This window comes from Macaca thibetana, chromosome 3 (genome assembly GCF_024542745.1).
Source record: "Macaca thibetana thibetana isolate TM-01 chromosome 3, ASM2454274v1, whole genome shotgun sequence".
In the NCBI taxonomy this organism is placed as follows: Eukaryota; Metazoa; Chordata; class Mammalia; order Primates; family Cercopithecidae; genus Macaca; species Macaca thibetana.
In genome coordinates, this window is record NC_065580.1 from 53,519,675 (window position 1) to 53,532,755 (window position 13,081).

The 13,081-nt window shown below is 44.4% G+C and overlaps 2 protein-coding genes across 11 annotated transcripts in view; both read left to right on the forward strand.

Annotated features, from left to right (window-relative positions):
* Positions 1-13,081, forward strand: part of EFCAB10 (EF-hand calcium binding domain 10) — a 312,208-nt gene that overhangs the window by 247,726 nt on the left and 51,401 nt on the right. The gene's annotated exons all lie outside the window — the stretch shown is intronic.
* ATXN7L1 (ataxin 7 like 1) overlaps positions 1-13,081 on the forward strand; it is a 272,684-nt gene that overhangs the window by 245,807 nt on the left and 13,796 nt on the right. For all 10 annotated transcript variants that reach the window (XM_050782677.1, XM_050782676.1, XM_050782675.1 and 7 more), the window contains 2 exons: positions 7,046-7,238; positions 10,986-11,107. In XM_050782677.1, the coding sequence (XP_050638634.1) occupies positions 7,046-7,238; positions 10,986-11,107 (315 nt within the window). The remainder of the gene's footprint in view (positions 1-7,045; positions 7,239-10,985; positions 11,108-13,081) is intronic.

Consider the following 13,081-nt stretch of genomic DNA (forward strand, 5'->3'; position numbering starts at 1 on the left):
GAAAGTTTATTGGGGTACCGAAGAGGGTGTACTGGCAGAAATGGTGATAACTCATCATCTGGTTGTGTGAGGTGGTAGACATGACCTTTAGGTCTAATTGCTATGTATTAAGACCTTCAACTCTCAAGCTGTATTTAGTCCTCACCTCACCTATGACTTCTGCTGCTCTAGGAATGTCCTAGAGGTGCCCAGCTTCTTGGAGGTTCTATAGTAGGTCAGTTCCTTTCCCGTTAGTTAATACTTCTCTGGCCACATCCTGTTTTCTTAATATTAAAATCTCATATTGTTGTATCAGTTAGGATGCTTCAGGTGCAAGTAGCAGAAAACATAGACTACCATCCATTTAAATAATTAGGAAACTTATTGCGTGCTACATGAGGTCCCGAGGTGGAGGAGCACCAGTCCCCAACCATCAGAGTGACTCGCCTTCACGGCCCTTCTTTTATTCCACCCTCCTCAGTCTTTTGGCTTCATCCTCAAATCCTGTAGCAAAGCAGCTGTAGCAATTCCAGGCACATGTAGATATAACAAGGTCCAGATGAAGCTGAGGACCACCTTTCCTGTGTGTCTCTTTTTTCTTAATAAACTTTATGTTTTAGAGGAGTTTTAGTTTCCCAGCAAAACTGAGCAAAGTTGAGCAGAAGGTATACATGTTTCCTATATACCTCCTGCCCACACATGCATAGCCTCTGCCACTATCAACATCCCCCACCAGAGCCTTGTGTCTCTTTTTTTTTTTTTTCTTTTTTGAGACAGGGTCTCACTCTGTCCCCCAGACTGGAGTGCAGTGGCATGATCTCAGTGCAACCTCTGCCTCCCAGGCTCAAGCAAACCTCCCACCTCAGCCTCCCAAGTAGCTGGGACTATAGGTTCCTGCCACCATGCCTGGCTACTTTTTGCACTTTTTGTAGAGATGGTGCTTCACCATGTTCCCCAGGCTGGATGCCTCCTTTTTGAAGTGAGAAAAAGCATTCCAAAAGCCTTCTACCACAAAAAATAATTTTAAACAAATTTCTCATGTCCTTTTCTAAACCAATCATTAGCAAGCAAAATGAAAGAGATTCCTGTTATTGGTTTAGGAGTTAAATTGATGTTAGAAAGTCATCATCGTAACTATCACATTTCTGCTGATCTCATTGTTCTTTAAAGCTAATGCCTTTTTTATCTCTTTACTGTTATTTTAGTAAGATTTTGGAAGAGAGAAGAGAGAAATACGTGTGATCTATCTGCCCTGTTTGACAGGAAGTTCTTCACATTTCCATGCTCATGGCAGCATTATGGCCAAGATATGGAAACAACCTAAGTGTTCATTGAGGGATGAATGAAGATATATATATATAAAATTTCAGCCTGGTGCAGTGGCTCACGCCTGTAATCCCACCACTTTGGGAGTCTGAGGTGGGCGGATCACTTGAGGTCAAGAGTTCAAGACTAGCCTGGCCAACATGGTGAAACCCTGTCTCTACTAAAAATACAAAAATTAGCCAGATGTGGTGGTGCATGCCTGTAATCCCAGCTGCTTTGGAGGCTGAGGTAGGAGAATCACTTGAACCTGGGAGGCAGAGGTTGCAGTGAGCCAAGATTGCACCACTGTACTCCAGCCTGGGTGAAGAAGTGAGACTCTGTCGCAAAAAAAAAAAGAAAGAAAGAAAGAAAGAAAGAAAGAAATTAGCCGAGCATGGTCGCATGTGCCTGTAATCCCAGCTACTCAGGAGGCTGAGGCACGAGAATTGCTTGCTTGAACCTGGAAGGCGGAGGTTACACTGCACTCCAGCCTGGGTGAAGGAGTGAGACTGTGTCTCAAAAAAAACAATAATAAGGCTGGGCGCAGTGGCCTACACCTGTAATCCCAGCACTTTGGGAGGCTAAGGCGGGTGGATCACTTGAGGTCAGGAGTTTGAGACCAGCCTAGTTAACATGGCTTAATCCCATCTCTACTAAAAATACAAAAAAATAAGCTGGGCGTGGTGGTGGGCGCCTGTAATCCCAGCTACTCAGAAGGCTGAGGCAGGAGAATCACTTGAACCTGGAAAGCAGAGGTTGCAGTGAGCCAAGATCACACCACTGCACTCCAGCCTGGGTGACAGAGGGAGACTCCATCTCCAAAATAAATAAATAACAATAATAATAATAATAATACATGTATATATATATAGAAGGAAATATTATTTAACAATAAAAAAGAAGGAAATCCTGTCATTTTCCACAACGTGAATGAACTTGAGAGCATTATGCTAAGTAAATTCAGATACAGAATGACAACTACTGTATGATTTCAGTTACAGGTGGAATCTAAAACAGCCAAATTCACAGAAAGAGAGAGTAGAATGCCGGTTGTTTGGGGCTAAGGGTTGGGAGAAATGGGGAGATATTGGACAACTTTCAGTTACAAGATGAATACGTTCTGGGGATCTAATCTCCAGCATGGTGACTCTAGTTAATAATACTGTATTATGTACTCAAAATTTGCTAAATAAGTAGATCTGAAGCAAATTTCACTGGGCTCAGTGGCTCATGCCTGTAGTCCCAGCTACTTGGGAGGCTGAGGTGGGAAGATCCCATGAGCCCAGGAGTCCCTGTGAATACAGTGAGTGATTGCTCCACCGCACTCCAGCTTGGGAGACAGACAGAGACCGTGTCTCTAAAAAATAAAAATAAAAAATGTTCTCACCATGGAAAAAAAACTGGTAACTGCGAGGTGACATATGTTAGCTAACTTGTGGTAATTGTTTTACAATGTACGTATATACCAAATCACATTGTATACCTTAAATATATACAATTTTATTTATGTATGATAAGTGTAAGATGTTATACCTCAGTAAAGCCGAAGAAAAATAAAACACCAAAAAATAGGAAGTTCTTTAGTAACTTTCTTACATATACCTGTAGTACTAACTCTATTTTCTTCTTGTTTTTGTTTTTCCTCTTTTTCATTATGAAATTTTTCCCATATATAGAAAAGTAGAGAGAATAGTATATTGAACACCTACAGGTCTTGTTTTAACAGTTAGTATATTAATATTTTGCAATTATGTTTGCTTCATCTACATTTTTTGATGATGCGTTCTGATGTAAATTGCAAATACCATGGCATTTCACCTCAAACGCCTTCCAAATGCATCTTTAAAAAGTAAAGACAGGACCGGGTGTGGTGGCTCATGCCTGTAATCCCACCACTTTGGAAGGTGGAGGCGGGCAGATCACCTGAGGTCAGGAGTTCGAGACCAGCCTGGCCAACATGGTGAAACCCTGTCTCTACTAAAAATACAAAAATTAGCTGGGCGTAGTGGCGCATGCCTGTTAGTCCCAGCTACTCGGCAGGCTAAGGCAGGAGAATCACTTAAACCTGGGAGGTGGAGGTTGCACTGAGCTGAGGTCGCACCACTGCACTCCAGCCTGGGCAACAGAGCAATACTCTGTCTAAAAAAAAAGAAAGAAAGACAAGCCTAGCACAGTGGCTCACACGTGCAATCCCAACACTTTGGGAGGCCGAGCAAGGAGGATCATTTGAGGCCACGAGTTTGAGACCAGTCTGGGCAACATAAGCAGACCCTGTCTCTGTAAAAAAATTTTAAAATGAGCCAGATATTGTGGCACGTGCCTATAGACCAAGCTACTCACAAAGCTGAGGCGGGTGGATCCCCTGAGCCCTGGAGTTTGTGGCTGCAGTAAGCCATGATCATGCCACTGCACTCCAGCCTGGGTGACAGAACAAGATCCTCTCTCTAAAAAATAAAAATAAATACATAAAAAGAAAGGCAATTCCCTACGTAACCATGATGCTGTTATCACACTTAATCTATCTCCTGCAGGATAAGGAGGACCTATCATGATGGAGAGGGCTTCATAGAGAGAGAGCCTGTTAGAAAGTTTGGAAACAAATCTTCATCAATAGAAGATTTGTTAAGTAAATTGTGATATATTCATACTATGGATTACTGGGGAATATTAAAAATGATACAGTTCTATACATGGAAACACTTCTACAACATCACTAGGTTTTTTAAAAAGCATGTCTCAAAATAGTATGTACTACTCACATTTCATGTTCCGGGTGATCGTGTGATCCAGTTCTTGCTTTAAGATGCATTTGCATGTGTGTGGATGGTAACAAAGTCTGGAAGGATGTAAATCAAAATGCTAATAATACTTGACCTTGGGTGGCAGAGTTATGGACACTGGTTTTTTTTTTTTTTTATGTTTTAGCTTTATCTAAATTGCTTTATTATTTGGGTCTTCAACCATAAGCACACAATAATGTTGTTGCCCTGCCTGATACAGAAGAGCAGGCATTGAGGAACGTCTGGGGAGACGCGTTCTTTGGCCTGTAGACACTCAGAATAAATGGCAGCTTTGTTTTTATAGTACAGGAAGGTGACAGTCCGTAATAAATTGTCATCCCAACAGAATTCTTATAATGACACTGAAAAACTACATATGGCCTTGTTTTGTTTTGTTTTTATAGTAAAATATACATAACGCAAAATTTACTATTTTTAAGTGTCTAGTGGCATTAAGTACATTCACAATGTTGTGTAGTTATACTGTCATCCATCTCCAGAACTTTCTCATCATCTCCAATTGAAGCTGTATATCCACTAAACACCCCCTCCCTATTCCCCTCTCCTTCCAACTCCTATTAACTCTTGTTCTACTTTCTGTCTGGGTATCTCATATAAGTGGAACCATCCAATATTTGTCCTTCATGTCTGGCTTATTTCATTTAGTATGATGCTTTCAAGTGTCATTTGTATAGTAGCAGAATTTCATTCCTTTTTAAGGCTTGCATAATATTCCATTGAATGAATATACCATATTTTGTCTTGTCATCTGCTGATGGACATTTGGGTTGTTTTCACGTTTGTGGTTTTTTTTTTTTAAGTGATTATACTTTTGGAATCTGTTTTAAGTTCAAGCATTGGAGACCTGAAAAGATTTCAAAGCAACAAATATCCAGGGTGAAAATAAGAGAGAGGGGAGACAGATCAGCAGTGCTGCTTCATAAGACTTGAAGGAGCAACTTTCGAAGCAGAAAGCAGAAAAACAATCTTTTTTTCTCCTTCTTTTTCTCCCTATCTTTGTCACCTCTCCCTGCTCAATCACCTGATGGAAGTGGAGAAGTAGTAAAAACTAGTAACAGTTAACTGTGACTATTCCTCATCTAACTCTTCTGCTAATGTGGATGTGTTTGATTTTGGTTTTGCCTTGTGTTGTTTTGTTTTTTACTGCCTAAGAAGCAGGTAATTCTACCTCTTATTGTGATATTGCTTTTTGTAAGCTTAACCATAATTAAGATGCCATCTGTTGGGTTGTTTTATACACACACAGAATTCATTCATTCGTTCACTGAAAAAAATATCTCTTTAGCACCTACTGTGAGCCAATCATGCCCCACAGTGCGTAAAAGGGCTTGTCAAAAAGTAAATTGAAGCTGTGCGCGGTGGCTCACGCCTGTAATCGCAGCACTTTGGGAGGCTGAGGTGGGCAGATCGCCTGAGGTCAGGAGTTCAAGACCAGCCTGGCCAACATGGTGAAACCCTGTCTCCACTAAAAATACAAAAATTAGCCAGGCGGCCGGGCGCGGTGGCTCAGGCCTGTAATCCCAGCACTTTGGGAGGCCGAGATGGGCGGATCACGAGGTCAGGAGATCGAGAGACGATCCCGGCTAACACAGTGAAACCCCGTCTCTACTAAAAAATACAAAAAAATAGCCGGGCGAGGTGGCGGGCGCCTGTAGTCCCAGCTACTCGGGAGGCTGAGGCAGGAGAATGGCGTAAACCCGGGAGGCGGAGCTTGCAGTGAGCTGAGATCCGGCCACTGCACTCCAGCCTGGGTGACAGAGCAAGACTCCATCTCAAAAAAAAAAAAAAAAAATTAGCCAGGCATGGTGGCGGGCGCCTGTAATCCCAGCTACTCGGGAGGCTGAGGCAGGAGAATCGCTTGAACCTGGGAGATGGAGGTTGCAGTGAGCAGAGATCACACCACTGTACTCCAGCCTGGGTGATAGACTAAGAGTGTCTCGTAAATAAATAAAAAATGTAAATTGAAACAGTCATCCTCAGAAAATACAATTAAACTACACACAGCTCAATATTAAGTGACAGGCATGGGTGCAGAGTAAGGTACTAATGAGTGGCCCATCACCAGGACAAAACTTTTTTTCATGTCAGTATAACAACAGTTTCCTAAAATCATAGCTTTGTATCAAAGAACATATGCATAGGACTGTGTTTCTTCATTACTGATATTTTTGGTGATTGCCCTGATCTTGTTTACCTGGTTTATCTTCCTGTCAGTTTCCACTTTCAAAGGAAAGCAATTGTATGGCAAGTATAGCTTACTTACCTGCAAATGAGTGAATACTTGTAACTGAATTCATAGAAGACTGGTGTAGGTTCAGTTCACTTTGTCACGTTCCCATATCTGATGTTCCACTTACACTGTTGGGCTTTCCCATCATTCCTGTCATCTGCCCCAGGGACAGCAGCTGGGGCAGAACTTGACTGGGTCACCGGAGAGAGCTGGTCACTGCAAACCCTTCAGCCTTGATAGTTTTCCCTTATGCAAAGTCACCACCGATGTGCCCTCCCTGAGGTACTGGCGAGGCTAATCAAGCTGTTTTCGTTTTCTTTTTCTTTTTCTTTTTTTTTTTTTTTTTTTGAGATGGAGTCTTGCTCTGTCACCCAGGCTGGAGTGCAGTGGCACAGTCTCAGCTCACTGCAACCTCCACCTCCCGGGTTCAAGAGATTCCCCTGCCTCAGCCTCCTGAGTAGCTGGGACTACAGGCACGCGCCACCACACCTGTCTAGTTTTTTGTATTTTAGTAGAGACGGGGTTTCACCATGTTGGCGAGGATGGTCTCAATTTCCTGACCTCGTCATCTGCCCGCCTCAGCCTCCCAAAGCGCCGGGATTACAGGTGTGAGCCATGGCACCTGGCCATTAACAGGCTGTTTCCTGAGCACCATTAAACTGGGTGGATCTTGTCACCTCAGAAAAGGTTTATTTGGTTTATTTTCTTTGTTCTCCCCTCTTGCCCTTAGACCACCATCTGCAAATAGCATAAGCAGCAGCGCGTCTTCGAATCATAGCGGCCACACTCCAGAGCCCCCACTCCCACCTGTTGGAAGTGACCTCGCCAGCCGACTGTCCAGTGATGAAGGGGAGATGGACGGAGCCGACGAATCCGAGAAGCTAGACTGTCAGTTCTCCACGCACCATCCCAGACCTCTTGCGGTAGGCCTCCTTCTGTTCCTTACTGTGCGTTCTTCGCCTGTGCTTTGCAGACACTTAGGTGATCATACCAAAGGCATGATCCTTCCTAAGGCAAGGCTGCCTGTGCAGTGTTTTACAAAAAGACTTACCGTGAGTTTTAACGATTACCTTAGAAATACCCTTGAACATTACAAAAGGAAAGGAACGGGCTCCCAGCTGATTATAATCCCGAGTACTTCCACATACTACTAAAAAGAAAAAAAGAGGAAAGAATGGATAATCCTGAGTATTTATGGCCGACCTTGAAGCGAGCATGCTTGAGAAATAGTGTTTCTATAAGTGCACTCAGGAGCTGATCCTCTGGCCTTGTCCATCTAAAAATGGAGCCTCTGATGTCCAGGGTTAGCTCGGTTCACCTGCTCTGGAAACCGTCTGTCTTAGCAGCACGTCAGGGGTCAGCCCTTGTTGGTATTCTCCCCTGTTAGTTCTAAGTATTACTGTTGTGTGACCATATGGCACCAGAACTGAGCGTGTGTGTGTGTTGAAGGAAAGAAGAAGCATTTCAGGTCACCATGATTGCTGATTAGTAAAAAGGGCACTTTCTTTCCCCTTCCTTGAATGAGTGCACGCTGACAGTTCAGAAGGTCATGGAAACTAAGGTGGGAAACAGGAGGCATCTGCTGGAGGCTTGTTTATTGTTTGTCTACGAGCACTTGAAAAGGGACTGCCTGGTGCTGCCATTGGAGAGCCGAATGCAGGGGCCTAGAACATGGGACCCCATGGTGGTTTACTCTGGTGCCAGCCTGAGTCCTGCAGGATCAGCTCTGTCTCTAGACTGTGTAAGTGAAATCCATCCTGGCCCGCATCAAGATCAAGTGAATCCCTCTTCCCTCCTCTCTGTGTCATGAATGAAGGCCAAGTTCACTTTCTTTCCTGGGGATGATGCTTACCTGTGGCTCAACATCAGCCTGAGACTTTGCCTCTTGATTAGTACAGAAAGTAGTCAGGGACGATTAAGGATGCCTTTGACTGCCAGAAGTAGAACATTCAACTCATCTGGCACAAGAACTAAGGTCATTTAATTATATCACATTGCAGGGAGTGTAGAGGCAGGTGCTCCCAAGCTTGGTTCAGCTTCTCCACGATGTCATGGAGCTGAGGGACAATCTCTACAACTCCCTCTACCTTTCATGCATGGTCCCAGTCCATCAGCTGCAGCTCTGACATTTCATCCTCACCCAGTGGTGTGCTACTCAGGTTGGAAAGGGACAAACAGAAAAGGGGTCTTCTTCCAAGATGCTGCCTTATGTTAGGAAAGAAAATCTTCCTATGAAAACCTCAGCAGACTTCCCCTTATATCTACCAGAAATGGGTCACATGCCCATCCCTAGATCAATTGGCAGCAGAGAAGGAAGGGGTTGCAGTGACGCAGGAGGAACCAGCCATGATTCATCCCAAGGTTCTGGGAGGAGACCGCTTGATTACTGCTCTGTGTCAGATATCAAAATAAAAGTGTGGTTCTGTTTGCAAGGAAAAGACAGAGGTGGGAGTGGGTGGTAGTTGGTGAGGTTGGCAACCAGTAGGGTCTGCCACGGTGGCCCACGCAGTGAGGATCTACAGCTCTGCTGGAGGCGTAACATGCCAGCCAGGAACTGGAACTTCTCAGGGCCTAGCCTCGCATCTGTACAGAATCAGATACACAGGTAGCAAAGACAAAACGGTGCCTCCAGCTCCTGAGTCTGAAAGAAATACAAGGCTCTGCCAAAAGGCCAGACTCTGGAGCACATCGAGACATTTGTTCAGATGACAACCTGCCAGGCTACAGTGGATTCGCTAAACTCGGGATGTGGCACAGCTGTGTGCCCTTAATGTTTTGCTGATTTAAATGGAAAGGCCACAGATTTGTGTCTTTGCTTTGTCCTTTCTCTCATGGCCAGTGATACATTAAATCATTGTTTGTAATGAATGCTTGCTCAGTGCATCTTTAGCAATTGGAATGGGGGAAGAAATGATGCTAGACCTGGAAGAGCTCCCACATGCTGCCGGGGACCAGCTTCTATGTCGGCAAATTCCCTTTGTATGTTTTCTTGCTTGGTCAGTAAGCACTTAACATGAAGGTGCAGAAAAGGGTTTTTCATCAGCAGTACCAGATTTGATGGGTGACAAGATTTTAATGCGAAAACCCCCAAAACACCAATAGAAACAGAACAAAGGGAAGGTCTTACATTTCCTCCTGAGAACTGTTCCAAAGTCTGGTTCCAGGACGGGTTTGTGGAATGAGTGCCAATCCAGCCCTGTGTCTGGGAGAGAGGCCAGGGAGCTGCTGGGAGGCCTGGAGGAAGGGGGAGAGCTGCTTTTGAGTTATAGAGTCATTTGCAGACTCGCCTGAGCCCTAAACCAGCCAAATGTCACCTTCTCTGAGGCTGCTTCTTGCATTTCTGTCTGAGAGCCTTCCAGTTGTCCTAACATCATAATCAAATGTTTATTAAACATCTGAATGCCGATATTTCATCCACGTATTTTAAGAGGGATAGTGTGCTTTAAACATTTTGTGGATCCCTGTCTCCCCAATCTATTTGTTAGCCCAAATGCCTACTATCCTCATACTAAGGAGAAGGAAGAGAATGGGCTCTCCTGTCTATACACTGATAGTCAAATCAGGTATGTAGGCATCCTGTGTATAACGTAAAACAGCCATGTCATGAGTCCAAGGCAAAATGGAATAAAGCAGGCAATGGGTGTGCCATGGGAATTCACAGTGGGAAGATCATTCAGATGAGAGCCACTGGAAATGAGAGTCTTGATAAGGGAACCAGGAGAGAGAGTGGGGAATTAGGATTGACAAAAAGAAGAAGGAAGGAGACAACGGGGAGAAGGAATAGTAGGAACAAAAGCTTCAAGGTGGTGCTGTGTCCCAGGACAGCCTACAAAGACTGATTGGAGGCAAAAATGCGGTCGAGCTGGGAAAGGAAGGCATTTAGCCTGGCTGGAAGCAAAGTGGCTCTGTTGACATCAGATAGGAAAGGTGGGACCTGGGACACTAGCACGAGGAGTTCCCATTACTATCATGAGAAGCAGGGAACCACCAAGTTCCTTGAGAAAATGTGGCTGATAATAGGACAGATGGTCCTGAAAAGTCACCCTGGGTGCTGGTTGTTTCTTTTTTTTTTTTTTTTTTTTTTTTTTTTTTTTGAGACACAGTCTCAGTCTGTCACCCAGGCTGGAGTGCAGTGGCACAGTCTCAGCTCACTGCAACCTCCACCTCCTGGGTTCAAGCGATTCTCCTGCCTCAGCCTCCCTAAGAGCTGGGATCCCAGGCGCCGCCACCACGCCTGGCTAATTTTTATATTTTTAGTAGAAACGGGGCTTCACCATGTTGGCCAGACTGGTCTCAAACTCCTGACCTCAAGTGATCTGCCCACCTCAGCCTCCCAAAGTGCTGGGATTACAGGCATGAGCCACTGTGCCTGGTGTTATTTGTTTCTTAACCAGAAAATGCTGGCTCAATCCCAGGAGGAGAAAGCGTAGCCCCTCTGTGCCACAGAAAACTGAATGTAGCTATTGTTGAGTTGCAATGTGAGGTTCTGCAGAAAATCCAGAGCTCAAACTACAGAACTGCAGAAATATTTTTGGCTTCATACAGTTTGCTTCTTTATTTTGAGTAAAATTGTGCCCCTGTGTGTTTTTATGCAAATGTTATTTTTCTCTGTATAGTTTATATTAGCCTATTAACCTGTAATCAAAATTAAAATTTTTTTTTCCTCACAGTTTTGCTCATTTGGGAGTCGCCTCATGGGACGAGGGTACTATGTTTTTGATAGAAGATGGGATCGTTTTCGATTCGCACTAAACTCCATGGTAGAAAAACACCTGAATTCACAGATGTGGAAGTAAGTGAGCAGCTTTTGTGCAATATAAGATCCAAGCTGCCCCACAGTTACCTGAACCCTAACTTTCCAAATAAATGTCAGTGGCTGACTTTTCGTAGAACAAAATGATTCTGAAGTCAGGATGTTTGATTAATTCTTAAATACCAGCTCTTCTTAATGGTTTACCTGAAGGTTTTGAGAAGCACAAATGATATGTTACATGCTTTGTCTTTTTTGGAGACCATTTTTGTGTTGGTAATCTCCTAAATGAGAAGGATATTAGATAATATGTTGTTTGTTTACCTATGTTAAAGGGCCTTTTTATTGCTCCTAGAGAATCTAAGGATATTCAGAACATGCTTCTGGCTGAGTGCAGTGATTCACGCCTGTAATCCCAGCGCTTGGGAGGCCGAAGCGGGAGGATTGCTTGAGGCCAGGAGCTCGAGACCAGCGTGGGCAGCATAGCAAGACCCCATCTCTACAAAAAATAATTTTTAACAATTAGCTGGGTGTAGTGATGCACACTTATGATCCTAGCTACTTGAAAGGCCTAGGGTGGCAGGATCGCTTCAGCCCAAGAGTTCAAGGTCACAGTAAGCTATGATTGTGCCACTGCACTCAGCCTGGGCAATGGAGCGAGACCCTCTCTCTCTTAAAAAAAAAAAAAAGAAGATGCTTCTGTTTGTAATGTTAATGCTACAATATCAAAACTAAAGATTTCAGCCAGGCACGGTGGTTCACGCCTGTAATCCCAGCACTTTGGGAGGCTGAGGTGGGCAGATCACCTGAGATCGGGAGTTCAAGACCAGCCTGGCCAACATAGTGAAACCCCATCTCTACCAAAAATACAAAAAATTAGCTGGGTGTGGTGGCGCACACCTGTAATCCCAGCTACTCAGGAGGCTAAGGCAGGAGAATCACTTGAACCCGAAGGCGGAGTTTGCGGTGAGCCGAGATCGTACCCCTGCACTCCACCCTGGGTGACAGAGGGAGACTCCGTCTCAAAAAAAAAAAAAAAAAAAAAAAAAAATCTAAAGATTTCGTTATGGTTGTCGACCAATTTCTAGTTGTTTGCTGTCCTGTGAAAACATCTGTACACTTGCCAACAGGGCAGATCCTGAGCAATGCTGTGAAGTTGGTTAAGTTTGTCTTTGGCCCTTCCCATCTCCTTAGGATCCCCTGCCCACCTCTACTTGTACTTCTCTACCCTAAACTCCAACTTATGTTCCCTTTCTCTTAAGTTCCTTTACTATCCACTTTCCAGTGTACTTATATTTTAATAGGGGATTCATAAATAGGGAAGAAGCCTTAATCTGGAAGAATGCTATTGGGAAGAAATAATAGGCCTAGACCCTCTCAAACCACAGCACATAAGTGGCTACCATTTTGACCACTTGATAATACAAGGCTGGCCCACTGGGTATCCCCATCCCCCACTCCTACAAAGGTGAGCTCTCAAGATATCATCATCCATTTGAGTCATGGATCACGTAAATCTGGGCCTAGACAGTCCAGGAAAGACAACAGCTGAGGGCCCCCACCTGCCCACTGAGGCCCAGTAGAGTCAAGGAAGGGATTCCTAAGAAATGGGAGGGAACAGAATTCAAAATCTGCCCCTTTCCCAGGTTTCCTCCTCTCCCCTAGGCAGCTACGACACCTTAGGCCGCTTTCTGGAAGCCTAAAGAGCTCCAGACCTGGACTTCTAGGAGAAGTGAGCCCCATTTGTGTCTGAATTGAGCTCTCATGGCAGACTTAGCACTAAATGTTAACATTTACTATAAGGTAGGTAAGGGCCACAAGAGAAGCTTATCATTTCTTCCCATTTAAGTGACTGCCCAGTGTGTCTAAAGGGCACCCTTGATATTTGCTTGTGTCCATTCCAAACAGCAACAAATTGGTGCTGCACGTGGGGTGACCGTGCTCTCAGTTACTTGGTGATTGAGCCTCTGTGCTTGTTCCCCATGATGGCGGCCAGCCCTGGTGATCCTCGCAGCT